The sequence below is a fragment of the Anabrus simplex genome, chromosome 3 (assembly GCF_040414725.1).
Source record: "Anabrus simplex isolate iqAnaSimp1 chromosome 3, ASM4041472v1, whole genome shotgun sequence".
Taxonomy (NCBI): Eukaryota; Metazoa; Arthropoda; class Insecta; order Orthoptera; family Tettigoniidae; genus Anabrus; species Anabrus simplex.
Window position 1 is genome coordinate 462,189,805 of NC_090267.1, and position 19,348 is coordinate 462,209,152.

At 38.0% G+C, this 19,348-nt stretch overlaps 2 protein-coding genes across 9 annotated transcripts in view; one reads left to right on the plus strand and one right to left on the minus strand.

Annotated features, from left to right (window-relative positions):
- Positions 1-4,636, minus strand: part of LOC136866515 (nudC domain-containing protein 2) — a 34,423-nt gene extending 29,787 nt beyond the window's left edge. The window contains exons 1-2 of one of the 8 annotated variants that reach the window (XM_067143561.2): positions 4,501-4,593; positions 1,401-1,565 (exon numbers count right to left, since the gene is read on the minus strand). The gene's annotated coding sequence lies outside the window, so the exon portion shown is untranslated. Of the gene's footprint in view, positions 1-817; positions 840-1,400; positions 3,653-3,694; positions 4,019-4,110 lie in introns of those variants that run through there. The other 7 variants (XM_067143560.2, XM_067143557.2, XM_067143558.2 and 4 more) reach the window with 7 other exon arrangements.
- Positions 4,637-6,608: 1,972 nt separating this feature from the next.
- Positions 6,609-18,676, plus strand: LOC136867436 (alpha-crystallin B chain). The gene is made up of 4 exons (XM_067144639.2): positions 6,609-6,801; positions 14,876-15,124; positions 16,764-16,985; positions 18,451-18,676. Exons 2-4 carry the CDS (start codon positions 14,876-14,878, stop codon positions 18,565-18,567), a joined length of 588 nt encoding a protein of 195 aa, XP_067000740.2. The 5' UTR covers positions 6,609-6,801; the 3' UTR covers positions 18,568-18,676.
- The last annotated feature ends 672 nt before the right edge of the window (positions 18,677-19,348 follow it).

Genomic DNA, 19,348 nt, shown 5'->3' on the forward strand with positions numbered 1-19,348 from the left:
TGTTGTTGGTCCGTATTGAACTGAGAACTTTGTATATATATTTCTCGTATTATTATTAATTACTACTCACCTGTACCATACTAACATTTCTCATCTCATTACCACACTTCACCTTATAAATTATTACAGTTAAAAATAACATGTTTTAGGATTCGACAAAAAACTTATGTATGCTTTAATATGGCTGATGATGACCCCTAGGTGGGTCGAAACTAGTTCCATGTAATTTATAATATTGTAAATACATATTAGTACTGAATAGGTGGAAACCTTTACTGTGTTACTATTCATATGTTATCACATTAGTAGCGAGTTAAATGACAATCGTAAAAATAACAACACAACATAGCCGACTACAGTTACAAGCCAGAGTCATGTAAGTTTGGCAACGTGCAGCAGAGGCCAAGGTGAAAGCGCGGGAGTTATCCGTGTATTTTGATGTGTAGTGAACTTCGTCTTCTGTTTCGCTTTATTTTTCATGAATATGTTCGTAGGCCCTATATATATAAGTGATCGAATAAGCATACGTAGAACCTATTATAGAAATATGTGAAGGCACAGCAGGGTTGAGTACCTTAGCAGATTCAATCCTGGCTCAGTCCGGTGGTATTTGAAAGTGCTCAAGTATGTCAGCCTCATGTCGGTAGATTTACTGGCATGTTAAAGACTTCATACAGAGCAAAATTTTGGCATCTTGGAGTGTCCCAAAAACCGTAAAAGTAGTTACTAGGACTTTAAATCAATAACATTATTATTTATGAAGGTGCAGCTGAATATGTAACGTAGCAACTATAACACAAAAACAAGGTTTTCTTACCTCTTTTAGGTTTCCTTCAGATGAGGAATTAAAACAAAAATGGATTTGTCACTTTAAACGGGGTAATTGGGGAACCTGGGAAGGATTCAGTCTGTGCATGAAACATTTCACAGATGAAAGTTTGTCCACGTGGGATGCAGTTTGTGATAGTAAAGGCAACATAACCATACTACCACCTAAACCTAATGAGCTTCTTCCTGATACATGTCTATTTTCCCAAATTTGCCAAAATATTTGTTAAAAGAAAAGATCCTGAAGGTAGGAGAATGGAAGAGTTGGAAAATTAAGATGGATGATTTGCCAAAAGTAAGCCATTTACTCAAAATTCACCAAGATATGAATGTCTTTGAATTTGTCAATAATTATCAGGTGTCTGTAAAAGAAATGACATGTTTAGTGGATAGTAAAATATCCAAGTGGTCTCAACAAAATGAATATTTATTAAATTATTCAGAAGCCACTGCTAGTTGTGTTAGTGTTGAATGTGCACAAAGAAATGTATTAAAAATGCTTGACAAACTCAAGAGTTTCACGAGATTAGCAGAGATTGTCCTACCTGCATAACGGTGACAGGAATATTTACCTTGTTGCTTTCTGAAGACTACCTGGATCGTGAACATCATAAATAATTTCTCTTCTCTCTACCCAGAGCTGCTTTAGCAAGAGATGAAAATCAACAGTTCTAGTTTGAACGTGGTCATTGTGGTGTGAGAATAATGGTCAGAGATTGTTTATTGCGTACATTTTCCTATTTGTGTTAAATAATTATAGAAAACAGATAAGTATAAGAGTTATATCAGCAGCGAGGATAAAAATATTAAGTGGAGAAAGCTGTCAATGCTCCACATTAATTGAGCTTGTGAGTAGTTCTCGGGAGTTTTGTTTTTATTTACATAAAATGTGTATTTCTAACTTCAGTGATTGCATTTATTTTTTACAAGTTGTTACGTCGCACTGACACAGATAGGTCTTGTGGCAACGATGGGATAGGAAAGGGCTAAGAGTAGGAAGTGACCATGGTATGAAGGGTGTGAAAATGGGAAACCCATCTTCAGGGCTGCCGAGTCGGGTTCGAACCCACTATCTCCTGAATACTGGCCGCACTTAAGCGACTGCAGCTATCGAGCTCTGTATGAATGCATTTACTGATTTGTGTGTTTCTTAGTATCATTTTACGAAGAGTGTGCATTTACCATAATCACCGTGTTGGTCTACATGTAGTGAATATGGGTGAAGTCCAAGTCGGACACACCCCCTTTTCTCTCTGCCTCCGCTTGAGAGATAGGTACAGCGTTGTCAATCATACCTACCAGCTTTTAACTGTAGATGGCTCTGCAACACAAGTTAGTCATTGATTTTAATAAAGTAAATCACTTTCTTTGGGAAATCTGAAATGATGCAGACTTTTTCCTACTCGTCAGTGTATATAAAATCTATCTGCAATTGAATTCATATCTGGAGAACTCTTTGACAAACTTTCTACATTTCACACTCACGGCCAAAAATTTTAAGAGATAATGATAATTTTGCTTCACCTCACCGCTAGATTGGAATCTGATAGGTATGTTCAATGTAGCTTGAGATTAAAGGCATAACAGCTACATAGATCTTGGTAGATGAGGTAGATATTACGTTCAGCTTTGGCCTTGTGAATATAGCACTACCACAGTTTTCATGCGGTCTCTCGGCTACCGAACGCATTCCTGATATCAGACGTGAGGTGTCCGCTAATATTGAGAGAAAAGGTTTGCAGCATCTCAGCCCATCCCCTTCATGAACATCAGCCACCACCAGCTCGACTGAAGTCCAGGAAGAGTTTTCTACAGTCTTCTATTCCACTTGATTCTGACCCAAAAAAAGGCCAGGGTTAAGCTATGGAAACAAAGGTACCCAGATCATCCGGAACATGTTGAACTTGAAGAAAAGTTGCCACCTGGTCACGAAGAGGGATGGGGTATATGGAAGTTAGACTGCGAACCGGCGTTGCAAGATCTAAGGACAATCTTATGAAATGGGGCATCGTGCATGATGGGGACTCATTGTGCGAATGTGGAGAGGAACAGACTTCTAGGCACCTCTTGCACTGTCGTCTATGCCCAGATTCATGTACAGGGTTGGAATTGGCACTGGCTGGAAACAATCCAAATACTGGTCACAACTTGTGTACATATTGTACATATTTTCATATAATACTTGCTTTCTCTTTTTGGATTTTATGTGTGTTTTTCCATTTGTCAAACTTCATATGCAAATTTATAACTATAAACGATTAATTTGTTCATGTAGGCCTACATTTTTCATATTCAGTACATATATTCAGTATCTCTTGTACGGTATATATTGGTACCTCTGACACGAATAAATATTAAGCCTAAAACTACATCGTACCGGTACCCACATGTACCTATAGTTCCATCGGCACACCCTAGAAATATAGAAATAGCGAAACGAACATCATACTGTAAACAAGAGATAATATACGAAACCGATGCACAATCTCATAAAATACGTAAAATCATCAAGTAATACTATTGATAACGGTAAACAAGCGTAACAATATTGTATGTGAATAAGAGAGTAATAGCCCCAATCACGAGCGTAATATTATTCAATAAAAGCAATTCGAGGTCGAACTTCCAATTATGACGCGTGCAGATATTACATCTATGCACCGAATTATCACATTCAAAAGTGAACGAGTGTACGCAGTCTCAGATAACCTCAACAAATGCTAATAAGGAACTTTCTTAACCGCAAATTACAGTTTTAGGTCTATGTAAAGCTCAGGGAATTGTATTTTTTAGGTACAGAATATAGCTGAACCAGAACAATACTAGATTACGTGATTAAAAGCAATATAATATAACCCTATTATACCTACGAAAAATGCACAGTAGGTGTACCAAGGCGATGTGCTATACTCGGTCAAGCACTACACATGCAGTTCCATGATTTCCACTCATTATTCTAAACTTAAAATTCCAGGAATTTATAGTACCATATAGCTTGAGCTTCAACGAAAGCTATCGCTATCAACAGCGAATCAATTGCATTCCACGGGCTTCGGAAACTCTTTCGTAACGTATCGTAAGCAGCGCAATCTGACCAACAAGCTGTCATACATGCTAGATGCTACCATGATTTTCTCAAGTTCACGGATGTGAAGTTAAAACATATACTGGCTTTAGGGACAGATTTTAGTACAATCTACAATGAGACAAGAACATTTCCAGACGGATGATTTTACAGGTTTTATTATAAATGATTTATAAATTATCTGACAGCGAATTTACCTAAAACAAGCAATCTATCTATGTTCCCTCCATTAAAATACAGGCTGCCAACGTGCCCGAATTTGCCAATGCCAACCAAATATGTGGTGTTGTCAGGGCCATCTACTGTTAAAGCCTATCTGTCAAACTGAGGCCGAGAGAAAAGGGGGGCGTGTCCGAATCAGAATGACTTCACACACATTCACTACATTTAGATCAACACTATGATTATAATAAATGCACTCTCTTCGTAAAATGATACTAAGAAACCCACACATCAATGAATGCATTCTCTGAAGTTACAAAAACATTCTATGTGGATAAAAAGAAAACACTAAGAACAGTATTCACAAGCTCAATTATTGTGGAGCGTTGACAGCTTCCTCCACTTACTATTTTTTTTATCCTTACTGCTGATATAACTTGTGTTCTTCATCTGCTTTCTATAATTATTTAACGCAACATAGGAAAGTGTAGACAAACTATCAGATCATTGTCACGCCTACAATGAGGGCGTTCAAACCAGAACTATTAATTTTAATCTCTTTTTAAAGCAGCTCTGGATAGAGAAGACACATTCTTTTTGATTTTCAGAATTCAGGTAGTCTTCCTTGTAGTCTTCAGATAGCAACAAGGTAAATATTCCTGTCACTGATACGCAGACGGACAACGCAGTATGCTGCCACCATTAACCCACCTCTGAAGTTTTTCAAAATAGGGGTCATCTCTTATTACTCTGCAAGAGACCTAAACATGTGTCACAGCTTATCCGTCTGGATATTGTTCTTACTGCATACCCAGAAATGTGTATTATCCTCTAACATCTCAAAATGCCCACAAAAAACATTTCCATAATGGCCTAATATCTGTATTGTTGGAATCAGACATTTCGAATTTTCGATTTCTCTTCTTTATTGCCATATATATATAGGGGTTCGAAATAATCTTAAACTTAGTACAAAACTGGAACCATTTTTGAGACTGTATACTATTAATTTCATCCATTTTTATCAGATCGGTGCTGCCCTCTATAAATATAAAATTCTGTCTTTGACTTTAAATGATAATATAGTACACCCCCTAAGGGGTTTTTACTAGGGGGCGGGAAATGACATATGTATTTATATGAAACCATTTGAATTGCGACGTTCACATTTCATATGATATCCTAGGTGTTAAATCACAGGAGGTTTCAAGCAAATTTAACCCCTCAGAGAATTAAATGGAGATTAAGATCCAGAAACAAATATATTCCTTCCTTCCTCCGAAATAGATTAACGTACCGTACTAAGATAACATTCCAAATAGCTCTATATATTTTAAATCCTAGATGTGAAGTAGGAAGTATTTTTAAACGTTCCAGCCCTAATCTGTTCCGAAAACGAAATTATTCGACCCTCCAATTATTCATCCCCGTTTGACATACAAAGTTTTAATTTACGATACGGTTGTTCTTTTATGTCCTAGGTACAAAATATCTTATGCTTCAAAATATTTCTCCCCGAAGGGGTATGAGTAGTGGTTGTCTCTCAAAAACAGTATCCATTCTTCCGAAACAGTTTCACGCCGAACTTAAAATTTTACGTTTAGGGTGGTCTTCTATATCCTAGATCTTAATATTTTAAAACATTCACCCCCTAAAACGGCATTCATTCCTCTATTACTGTTCGACGTTCAAAATAAAAATTTCACAGATTGGTCGCTTTTACGTTCTAGATGTTAAATAAGGTAGGGTTTAAAACATTCCAGTTCTTCTGTACGAGTTTCAAAAATAGTGTTAGATCAGAAAATCATTCCCACAAAACCGTTTGACGTACGAATTGAGGGCGAATTGTACAGGCTCAGCCAATCGTGAATTCTCCAAAATGTAAAACTTTGACTAATACCGGGCAATTTGACCGTGCGGTTTGAGCGCGCGCGGCTGTGAGCTTGCATCCGGGAGATAGTAGGTTCGAATCCCACTGAAGCCCTGAAGATAGTTTTCTATGGTTTCCCATTTTCACACCAGACAAATGCTGGGGCTGTACCTTAAGGCCACGGCCGCTTCCAACTCCTAGTCTTTTCTATCCCATCGTCTCCATAAGACCTATTTGTGTCGGTGCGACGTAAAGCCACTACCGGTAGCAGAAAAAACAACTTTGACTAATAACTTTCAGTTTAAAACCGTAGCGAAGCACGGATATTTTGCTAGTAATGTCACAAAGTTGAATGTGCGAATCGTACATTATTTTACGCTTTGCAACTGATGCCTCGTTCTCGAAGAATGATCTTTTGGCCTGAACAGGCAATTTCGATTGTCGAGAACCGAGAAGCAATGAGTTACGACTAGAAGTTTCCAGCAGAAGAACTCCGTATCTTATTTGCTTTCTCTCTCTCGCTTGCTGCGGCTGAATTTAGCCCTCTCCCCAAGTCAAGGGGATGAGTAGGAGAGGGGCTCACTGACGCACACATACTGACACGCCTGTTTCTCTCCCTCCTTTCCCTTTCGTGTCCACGCCGAACTTTCTAGTTGCCAAAAGCAGTTGAGATAACGAATTTTCCAGAATGAAGGAGGGTTCGACGTGTCATAAGGTGATATAAAACAGCGCTTTGCTCCAATACCGTACTGTTGTTGATAGCAGGGAGTGTTGCCCGTTGTATCTAGTTTGCTGCTCACTGCTGTCGAGCACCATCGTTCCTTTGAACTAGTGCGTATATAGAAAGTCTGTTAAGGTAAGTAGGCTATTCTTTCTATTCAGCGTATCGAGGTAGATGTTCTCAGATTTAGGATTTCCAAATGGCAAACAAGGGAGCACTTGCATTTCTTTGCTGTACAGCGCAAACACCATGGTCAGTGAATGAGAAGAGACCAGTTGCCGGTAATAATAAACCAGTGTGAATTACTTGTTTTACGACATAATAATAATAATAATAAACTTGTGGGGCTATTTCTAGCGGAGTGGAGGATAGTGGTAAATGTGGTGAGAGTTGTAGGGATATTGGGGACTGCACACCCAGACCCCGGGAAACGAAGGCCAGTACGCTGATCACAGCCAACCATTACAGAGTAATAATGCGAAAGTCTTCAGGTTGAAATGAACCTATGTTTCACAAGTTTACAACTTTTTTTTCTTCTTCGACAATTTCCTTGTGAAGCTCCTAAGAATTCTCATCATAGTTGAACTATTCAGATAGTTATGTTTGGAGTTAAATTTACGAAGTTCCTGTTTCTGTGCTTCGCTGCAATTATTGCCTATATATATGCATTCGATGGAAAGGTACCGGTTCTTATTTTGGAGAGTTACTTATAGCTTTTCAACACTAAACACATGTCAGAATTCAACTTTTCCTCTAAACCTTGTTTCCTCGAACTTCAAAAACTTGCTGAAGTGGGGTGAGTTGAGTCACTTGACAAAAAATTCTACAGTACATGCCCCACTAGCACCAAGAAAGAATAAGCGGGTAGCACACATCCAGACAAGCTGTTCTCGGCTGTGATGACTGATATTTGGTCAGAGTACGGTAGAGAATATTTTGTACCCTCATCGTAACCGCGCTCGCTCTCTTTCGCTCTTTGTTTAAACCTCGATATTTAAAAATTACGGTGTCAAGTTTTAAAGGGCACACTGCACGCGGAACAAAAGGAGAAAACCGCAATATTTCGGGCAACCCTACATAGAATCTGCACTTTCAGTTCCATCTGTATTTGGTTCAATCTACGAATTTTGTTAATGTGGGTCTATTTAAATAAATCTTGACTGCAGGCGTTCTTTGGTTACAGCTCGAGTAGGCGGGGTTATCACTCACGAACCGGGTACGGAACATTTACCCATTTATTTTCTACACTACACAGAACATTATTCAGGTACACACCAAGGAATGAGATTTTACTTCTGAGAAGTGCTTTTTCGAATGTTCACTTTTGCTGTTAGTTTTTTTTAAATCTGGCTGAGAATTGGTAAGCGGAGTTTGCACAAGTTCACTTAAATGTTCATCAGTTAGTTCAGATTGATATTTAGATTTAATAAATTTAAGTGCTGAGTACAGTGACACACACACACACACACACACACACACACACACACACACACACAAGTAGTCCCAAAGACTGAGATAAGTCTCTTGGCACACTCTTTTTTAGTGGATATTTTTCTGGAACATTCTTCCAAAATTCTATGGTAGAAACGCTTCTTCGTTTGAATCCTTTTAGTCCTTCGTCGTCTTGCAGTTCTAGTAGCTCCAATTCTACAGCTGCTGTATCCTTTGTTATTGATGATGAAACAGGACAGCCATCGCCCACATCAACAACAAAAGGATTTTCCAGGAATTAAAATGAAGGTTTAAGCGATCTCAAATCATTAAATCTGCCATTTATTTCTTCAGCAAGGCCAGACATTTTACTCGTGTAGTCTTCAGTTTCCACTTCAACGTCAGGAAGGCTTTCGGTAATTTTCTTCAAACATTTGAAGTGAGAAAATGTTTTAGTCTGAAGGTCTTTCTCAAAAAGCTTTAACTTGCTATGAAAGCTAAGTACAGTCTGAGCCAAATTGCAAGTTTCTCTTCCTTGTAATGTTATGTTTAGCATTTTTAAATGCTGGACCACATCTGTGAAAAAAGCCAAATCTAACAACCACTGGGGATCATAAAGTTCAAGAAATGATTTTCCTTTTTCTTCCATAAACTGTTTAATTGGATCAAGTAATTCACAAAATATGCCAAGAACATTGCTTAAAGATACACATCTTACTCAACAGTAACAATATACATCAGGAAGCTTGTAATTGTTCATATCTTCTATAAAAATTTGAACTGTCGGCGTGTTTTGGCACATGAGCAAATACAGCTCGCAATTTTTAGAACTACCTGCATAACATGCAGGTGCTGCTAAAGGTTCTGTGAATAATACAATGTACAGGTAGGAAATTGGGAACTGATGTGGGCATTTAAAAGCCCAATAAGCCCTTATTTCGTGCCACTCATAGATAGTGCACCATCGGTAGCAATGATGACTATTACCGATAGGCACTGAGTTTTTCTGTAAAACACCATCCAGGGCTTCTTTAAGGTCACAACCACGAGTAGTATCCTTCAAAGTAACCACGTCTAAACGTTCTTCCACCTGCAAGTCCCTTGACCCATACCTCACAAATATGGCTAGTTGTGGTTTATCTTTATCAGTAGACTCGTCCAGAGATACACTGCTGGGTACTTGCTTAAATTTTTTTTTAAATTATTAAACTTATCCACATTAACAGAAACTCTCCTCTCTTGTGTGTCTAGCAGCGGGCATTTCATCGATCACTTTCTGCAGTTTCTTATTTTCGGGTTCTAAAACAGAAATAACTTGTGCCATGTTCTTAATAAACTCTCCTTCTGTTCAAGGCATTTTTTTGCTTGTGCAGTATTAAAAGCCAAGATGAAGCCAGCTTCTGTTGTCATGTTTCCTTGGTAAAAAATTGACATAACTCTACTCTGACCATGGAGTTTAGTGATTTCAGTTTGGTTTCCCTTAACTGAGAGCCAACAGGAAAATCTTTTTTGAAACCACTGTGGTTAGTGTCATGGTGTTTTAGATTACTGGCCTTTAACTTTGACAATGTTATTTGTCACAAGAGACATTGGCTTACCATTTCTTTCTGAAAGAAAGAATTTTTCCCAGTCGGTATTAAAAGCTTGATTCACCTCTTCATATTTACGCTTCTCCGACAGCATCACAACTGTTCGGACACCAGGCCACAACTGTACTGAAACGGCACACAGAAAAGTATCGGCACTCGCTCTTGCCTATACGTGAACGGGACTGGCTTCACCTCACGACACTGACTGGCTGACACATTCTCCCGCTCAAAGCACTATCTAACGGAAGTCCCCGAAACTATATTCACCTCCCTATCTCATCATTGTCCTACAACGCTGATAATGTTAAGCCGCACATCACTGCTATTGACTGCTGCCGGCTGTGAGAGGTTGTTGGATTCCATTAATTATATCATTTAATTTTACTCTAAGGTTGGTGTCGAGCCGCACGAGACTGACTCGAGAGCCGCATGCAGCTCGCGAGCCTCGTTGTGGGCCAGCCTTGATATATAGTATACAAACTTATACCCGCCAGTGATCGCTAGGATGAAAGGAATGAGTGGTCGTGCATTGAGCAAAATGCTCACGGTATGACGACGTGTTTACATTTTAAATACCAATTCAATCGTAAATGTATTAACACATTAAATGAACATAACACATCTCAAATGGTTATAAAGAACACTAAAAATTACAAATAGTAATAAATCTAAAATGGTTAACTGCATCTGGAACAATAGATTCCCAACTTTCTAAAATAGTGTTTACATCTTTCACAGTGCCCTTTACACAAGGACGTGGATTTCGTATTGGTGGATATCTGCCCCACTTTGTCACCTTATCTTTCACTATATAAACATAAAATTCATTTACCTCCAACATACTGTATGTTGTTCCCCAGCTATAGATTTTTTCCTCCAGGTACGGTACCATCAGCACATTCTTCTGGCTGGGACTGTTCAGTATCCGTAGTATGTTCACCGTGTTCATTTTAACAGTCCGAGCGACTGTTTTCGCCCTCGAGTTGATCACTAGGAATTTCAAACCAAGCTAAAATGTCATGACTTGAAGCCATCGTCACGCACTAATTACACAACACATGAATACAATAAGTTGTAAAGAAACTATGAAACGTACAGTAGCAAACTATTACACACACAGAAATTAGCGCAAACGTGACTGGTAATGCTCACCCTTGTCGCTGATAAATTCCTCCCTCCCTGTCCCTTCTCAAGGTCTCGGATGTTTCATTGCATTCGTCCTCTCAAAACTGCAGTACGAAGGTACACCAGGGGTACATGCTGTTTAAGAGGTGATTTTCAATGACTGAGCATTTTGCTCGATAGCTGCAGTCGCTTAAGTGCGGCCAGTATCCAGTAATCGGGAGATAGTGGGTTCGAGCCCCACTGTCGGCAGCCCTGAAGATGGTTTTCCGTGGTTTCCCATTTTCACACCAGGCAAATGCCGGGGCTGTACCTTAAGGCCACGGCCGCTTCCTTCCACTTCCTAGGCTTTTCCTGTTCCATCGTCGCCATAAGACGTGTGTCGGTGCGACGTAAAGCAAATAGCCAAAAAAAATAATAAATTTAAAAACATGCCAAGATAATTTTAAAAATGTGAACAAAACATAACTGTGGGTAACAAATTAATGGTGTTTTAACACAATTAAAACTCATTGTTGCCATACAATTCTACAATTGCCACTACCACCTGAAAAACTCTTCCCTGGTGAATAGTTTGATCTACTAGGGAAAACAGGACTACAGTGCATTGTTATCAGCATTAGTTTCCAATCAATATTTCCCATCTGATCTGTTTTGCGTGCTGTGAACTGTCAATCGGTATATATTCCAGTCCATCAATCTCTGGAACTCTCCAAAACTTGGTTGCAGTTCACACACAATATACACCCTAGTTGGGATTTTAAGATGTGAAGGTGATTTTGTCCTGATCATTTAAAATGCACCTATTCCTCTTTAAACTGTAAGACTAAACCGAAGGTTTTATACAGGAGGTGGGTATTTTAAGAGCCACTGAGTGAGTTGACCATGCGTTTAGAGGCACGCAGTTGGGCTTGATTTTGGGAGATAGTGGATTTGAACCCCACTGTTGGCAGCCCTGAACATGGTTTTCCCTATTTTCCCATTTTCACACCAGGCAAATGCTGGGGCTATACCTTAAAGCCACAGCTGCTTCTTTCCACTCCTAGCACTTAACTATCCCAGTGTTGCAATAAGACCTATCAGTGTCGGTGCAACATAAAGCCAATTTGTTAAAAAATAATTTTAGACACTCTAGCTAATTTTGGGGTTTGAGTTTATTTCAGATTCCTTGCTGATATTTTGAATCTTAGCAATCTGGGTGAACAACAAACTGCCAAGCCACTGTACAATCACCTCAGTGGCATCGTGTATGAACTTAGGCACTCTTTTAGTTTCGATGTTACTCTGTGGCATGATGTGAAGATCATTTTAACACAACCACGGCAATCTGCATACCCCCTCAAACTGTGGCTGGGTCACTTATGATCCACATCCTTTTTGTTATTAATGAATGATTAGGGATGTGTAACTAAATATAGCAACATGTGTGCTAGATATTTTATTTGCAATTTAATTCTCATTGTGTATTTTGATTTAGAATATTATGAATAAAAGTAAAGAACATGTGGACAAGAGGATTGCCTCACTTTGCTGATCCCACAATGAGTTCTAAGCCCTTAGCTCCTATGGCACTATGAATGTGCATTGTATGTAGGAAGGCTGCATTCTCAATTTTTAGACCAGTCATGTGACATCAGTACGCGCTGCAACTCCCGAAGCACTTGTGCAAGTCTAAAACTGCATTACGTTTAGCATGTGCACTAGGTTCGTCATGGTCTTTGAATGCATTTTGAGCCCCCACATCTATTAGCTGTAACATCAATTACACCAACTTTCCAGGTTGTGCAGTCCCAATTTTTTTTTTTATTTTTACCTGCTGGAAGGTGGATTATGCTCCCAACGTAGAACCTGCCAAGTTTCATTGGCTGTGCATCCTCTGTTGTCAAATTGTGCCCCCCTTTTTTTTATATATATAGCGATGGCCTCTTATGATAAGCAAACTGGACAGTGCTCCTGATTACCACCTTTTTACTGCGAGAAGTCCCTGGGGCATTGCAAGACCTGATTAGATACAAAGATAGATTTTTTTCACCTGAAAATAATCTTTACACAAATTTAAAATGCACTGGGCTATATAAACACAATAGTCTAACGATCAGTGATAAACACCTAACTTTTAGGCCTGAAATTTAAAAAAACAAATGGCACCAAAAATATACCAGAAATTACAAAATGAAAGTTAAGAAATGCATACCTGCTCTATCAGAATTTAGTACCACTGTAAGGAGCATGACAAATCTGAAAGTATGATTTGTGGTCCTTCATCAGAAATGTCTCTTATTTCAATATTATTTTCCTCTGTGAACCATTCGCACAATATTTACGTACTGATACTGCAAATGTCAATATAATGGTCCATAATTGGTTATTATAAATTTTCCAGCTAACTCATTCTTGGTGGTTGCCAGCGTTTTGCCCAACTTAGCACACTGGGCGAAACTCGGGCAACCAAGAATGGGTTAGCTGGAAAATTCATAATGGACCATTATATTGGTATTGTAAATTTATTCATTCAGGACAAATATTTCATGTTCCCTATGGTCATCTATATCAATTCTGCAAAACCGACAACCTATTCCACAATAAAGCTTGCATAGCATCCTACCTGAGTGATTGTTCCGATTGAACTAAGCAGTTTCGTACCTCTCCCTTCACCTGCAGCCAGTGCAGTGTTATCCATTTGGGCACAGTATATATACTTTAAGAATCTTGGTGCAAAACACTGAAAGAACGAGGCTAAATGGAAGAACAGATGTTAACACAACGGGTCTAATCTGACCCAGCCGCTATTGTAAGAAACTTTTTTGACCCGGGCGGGGGTTGCTCCCCAGGAAGTAAGATTGCATGGGGCATAATACACCCATATTTGTCTCGAATCTAGCACTCCACTTAGAGAAACCAAGAAAATATTGAAGAACAGGTGGGTCCTTTGTTCTGCTGTTTAAATGGCGTCTGCTACTGTGGCATACATTATTTTTCAGGGTACCCCACAAATAAAAGCCCATAATTATATCCATGGACTCCTTTACTGAACGAGTATTTGCATAATCTTGTTTAACCCAAGAATGATTTTTCTGATTGAAAAATAAAAATTGGCTGAGAATGAAATATTAGTACTTCTCTAAATTGTCCGTAGGCCTACCCTAGTCAAGTCTGACAGATTATGCGTGTTGTGCTAATCGTGCACCTAACTCGGCTTTTTCCGTAATGGATGACGGGAAGAGGTGGCTAGGTGGGCTGCAGTTACGGCGCAAGACAGCCAGCTGGCTGCCCTTGGCTCAGCTGTGGATGCGAGCAATTTTCAGTTTTACGACTGAAAACTCTATATTGCAATCAAGTTTAGGAAAATGGAATACAGGTCAGTTGGGGTTCTTATTGTCTAACTGTACGTGTTTGCACTTGGCTTGCAGTGAAACAGAATTTATAATTTTTTTTTTTGAAGTATTTATGTATAAGATTCAATGATTTCATGTTGCTACTTGTAAAGATAAACCACATACAGAATAGATGAAATGGTTGAAGTTTATTTCTAGACTTAGTTCTCCTTGTTTGCATTGAAGCAAAGGACGTGCAATGCTTCAAACTCGAAAGTGTTCCCCCTACCTTTTTGTCACAGTTGGACAATAATTGTCCAGCTCCAAGTATTCTAGTCCATTGCTCTCGCTTCTGTTCTAGTTCATTTTTGCAACGTATGACCAATCTAATTTCACCTATTTAACTTAGTGGCAGTTAAGTAATTTCCTGATGCTTGTTGTCTGGTATATATTGATTCTATACCACAAATTCACAAGTCTATAATAAATTTGACTGTATTTTCAAGCTTTTTTTTTTTTGTCCTACTAAAGGATAATGGTATTGTGAATTAGGATGACTGACATCTTATGTGCATGCTTTTTTTTGTATAAAATACTTCTGACAGTAGCAGTTGATTATTCACTTGAGTGATAAGGCACCACAACTTTTGCACTTCCCATCTCTGCATAAAAAAATGGCAAATTTTGAACTACTTAATTTTATCAAGTTGTTTTGAAAATTTAAAATATTTTTTTAACCTTTTTATTTTTCAGATGATTCTATTACCCCATCTACTTTGTCTCTTAGCTCTCTATCCTTCAGTTATGAGCGATGTATTTGATGACTGGGATCACTTTTGGTCTCGACCAAGTTCCCTGTTTGATCAGAACTTTGGTCTCGGTCTTTTAACTGACGAACTATTGCATCCACATCGTAGCCTGATGTTTTATAGACCTTGGCGTCATCAGTCAGCTCGTCACAGTGGATTCTCAAACATCCAGTACGACGATAAAGGATTTAAAGTAAGCCATTTAGAATTTTTAAGTTCCTATTGTTGCATATCATAGCTGTATACATTTTTTTCTAGAATTTTCAGTGATCCCATTTGGACCATGCCCTTGTATGTACAAGACATACTGGTTACAGATGTTTCAAATCCATTGAAAGAATTCTTTATCGGGGTGATTGTTACTCCTATTTGATCGAGGGTGATTATTTTGACTGCGTGAGGTAACTAATTATATAGAATTTCTGCCTTGCCATGTTTTCCTCTAGAAGATTTGAATGCTTGGCTACAGCTCACCTGAGTAAAAATCTCAATTCAGCAACTGTGCCATGCAGCGTGGAAATAAATTTTCTAAAAACTACAGAAAAAAATACTTTACATCAATGTAGGTTAAATTAGCAGTTCTTGATGCCTGTGATTTAAAATTACCAGTTTGACTCGACAAAATCGGACTCCTCCAGTTGTACAAAATTTCAGAAAAATCAATCTGAATGTACAGGATTTCTTTGAAATCACTTGGGAATAGTGGGACTAAGGGCAGGAAAACTCTTGGATAACTAGAAAAATCCAAAGAAAAGCAGCTAGATTAGAGTTACAAAAATGTTGCAAAGTTTGGGCTGGGAGGACTTGGGAGAAAGACGAGCTGCTCGATTAAGGGGTATGTTATACTTCATTCCCATAGGGAGTCTAAAAAATATTTATCCCAAATGAGGAAATTTATAATACCAATATAAATGGTTGGTTATTCGATACTATAAATTTTCCAGTTGACCCATTCCTGATTCAGCGTTTCACCCCAGTGTGCTAAGTTCGGTTCATCAGATGGTAAATAGCACACCTACCAAGACTTGTGGCTAGTGCATACCGTGGAAACCACTGTGTAGGCTACTGGAGCCACCGGCAGTGCCAATGCACTATGAGAGACTTTGTGCCATTGCCAAAAATTGATGCCTGCCTGGCCATCACATCATATAGATGATTCCCATAGGGAACCTAAAATATGTCCTGAATACATATGTGCTATTTACCATCTGATAAGCCCAACTTAGCACACTGGGGCTAAACTCTGGGAACAAGGAACGAGTCGGCTGGAAAATTTATAATTTCCAATAACGGACGATTTTATATTGGTATTATAAGGAGTATGTTCTGCGCTGTCGGTGGAGAGATGGTGTGAAATGACATTAGTAGACGAATAAGTTTGAGTAGTGTCTTAAAAGTAGGAAAGATCACAATATGAACTTAAAGTTGGAATTAAAGAGGAAAAGTTGGGCTAAATGTTAGTTTATAGGAAGGGAGTTAGGGATTGGAATAACTTCCCAAGGGAAATGTTCAGGAAATTTTAAATTTCTCTGCAATTATTTAAGAAAAGGCTAGGAAAAGATAGGGAATCTGCCACCTGGGTGACTTCCCTAAATACGGATCAGTAGTGTTCGTTATAAGGAAAGGCAAAATCGGCTATAGATTTTTCCTGTCGGAAGGGACTACCATGGGACAAGTACCAAGTATTTTACCTTGGTGATGAATGATACTGTGATGTATTTGAAATGTTAATCTGTACATAACATAGAATATTCCTCCTCAGATGGCTAATATAATTTTTGTTAAAGCTGTGGAAACTTCAACTTCCAGAATCTTTTCTTCTCTTCATTTAGGTTAATTTAGATGTCCAACAGTTTAAACCAGAGGAGGTAGTGGTGAAAACAGTTGGAAACTCCCTAGTTATTGAGGGAAAACACGAAGAACGAAAAGATCCACATGGCTTCATTTCTCGGCAGTTTAAGAGGCGTTACATTCTTCCAGAGGATGTGGACCCTGAAACTGTGACTTCTAAACTGTCGTCAGATGGTATTCTTACAATTGAAGCTCCAAGAAAGGTATATCTATAGATGAGTACTTTCATCCCTCGTTATTCCAATAGTATGGTTTTAATTTTATTGGTACAGTAGTGAATGACAGAATTTTAAATTATAATTTGTTGACCCCCCTTTATTTGTAAATGACAGGTGGTATCATATTTGCAATTGGATTTTATAAATTAGTTACCTGCCTATACTTTTATTCAAAGTGTGATAACTTCTGCCCTCCAGAATGCTTCCCAAACTAATACTGTCAGGCCTTTTCGTAGTGGATTTGACACAATATTTGTTGTGCAATTTTGACAAATGTTCTGCAGTCTTTTTCCTATAGGAATAAAATTCCTGGCCATATTATTACATGCCTTGAATTTTAATACTAGTTCAGAGCGCATGAACTAAACTAAACCTTGGCAAGCATTTGGAGAGGTGTTGGAGACTGTAATGGTAGGAAGCCTCTGAATGAAATTGCATGCAGAAGTATAATCTACACTTCCCTGTGTCTAAAATTACACCCACGTATTCAAACTCTTAGAGCATTCAAGAATTCTTCCCACTGTCTTCAATCAAAATAGTCAAATATGTTCAACCAACAATTAATTAACCATGACATTCCAATAAATACGCAAAATCAAGATACTCTCATTACTCACAATAGTCCAAATCATCGTAGATTGCCCAAAATGTAATTCTGAGTTCTTGCTTATGAGAAATGTTCTTGCTCTTTTCTGCAGTTTCATGTTGAATAAGTATAGCTCTAAGAATTGATTGCCATACTTGTTTACAGATTGTAGCACAATCATAATGGCAGCAGAACTTTTACTTAGAGGAATTTCTTTCCTCTAATAGCTTCATTAAGAAATGTTCACACCTTGGTGTAAAATAAGGGGATACTTATGAGAATCTATTTTAATTCACCTCTCCAGTGATTCAGATATGCAGTCTTTTAGAAAGCTCTCAATTTTGAATAATTTTGGTGCTATTGTTTTCTTTTTCCTCTAATCTTTCAAGGTGTTGGATCACTTAAAATCTTGTGCTAATTAGAAAATATATCCTACCACTTGAAATTTTTTTAACATGAGGAATAAACCAGCAACACCAGATTTTAATTAGTTGTTTTGCGCACACGTACACATACTGTAGTTATTGCTAGTCTTGTAACATACTTATTCATCAAAAATAAGCTTCTAAAAGTGATGCATCACAAAAGTTCAATTTCGTAGCCCTAAACATTCAGCCTGTTGCAACTCTTGAATCTTATATGGTCAGGGACTATATCCTACTACATAATATTTTTAAGCAATCCTGAAAAGAAAATGTTCATTCTACTTAAACAACGTAAAATGTTAATTTTGAAACATAAATGTTGTTTAACCTTTGATAGACTGGTGATCTCTAGTTTTTATGTAGATCCTGGTATGTTCCACATTTTTGATTAGAGAACTGTGTGCAGTAATCTAATGTACAGCATTTCCTTCACTTCCAGGAACTTCCTCCAGTAGCTGGTAAGGAGAGGGTAATAGCCATCACTCACACAGACACTCCAGCTTTGACACAGGGAGAGCCTGAAGAAGTGACTGTTCAAAGTGAAGAAAAGAGTTGAATGTTTTTTGTTCCATAATGTTTGAAGAGTTCAAGACTGGCTAAGATAAGAATTATTGGACATTGTAATACATGGAATTGTAATAAAAGTAGCATTATTTTATTTATAATTCTGTTTTTTCTTCAGACTGGATAGCATGGCCCAGTATAACAAGTGTCCATATCCTTCTTTACTTCCTCTTTCCTTGCCAGAGTTACATGGATTTTAGATGAGATCAGGAAAAATAATAAAATACATCTATACAAGGGACGTCTAACTCTTAAGCAGTTTTTTTTGCCTTTCTAAGAATTCATAGGGTTAGACTATCATTACTATTAAAGTTCAATGGTTTCCTGTGCAGTTACAGCTTCAGAGTACATTACTGCAAAGTGGCAAAAGTGAATGTTTGAAAGACATTCTGCAGATTTGAGATTTTTTTTTTTTTAATAGAAGCTTAGTAGAAACTTCAAATTCTCAGGACCAGTGATGCACAGCGACGGTTCACTTAGGCATGCTGTACTTGTGAAAGATAAGGGATGAAAGCATTACAACAAATTGAGATTATCAAGGGTCGACTTAGTCAATACAATGACTTTTATTAGTGTAAATCGGTCGCATGTTTACATAGGGTACTACTTTCGGCACTTATATTGTGCCATCATCGGCCATAGAGTCAAATTATGCAATCGCAATCTTAAAACAATTTAAAACAAACACCTACATAGATGAATATTAAATAAAATAATGGTAAAAGATTATTTTGCACTCTAATATAAAATCCTTTTAAAAATGACTTATTTTA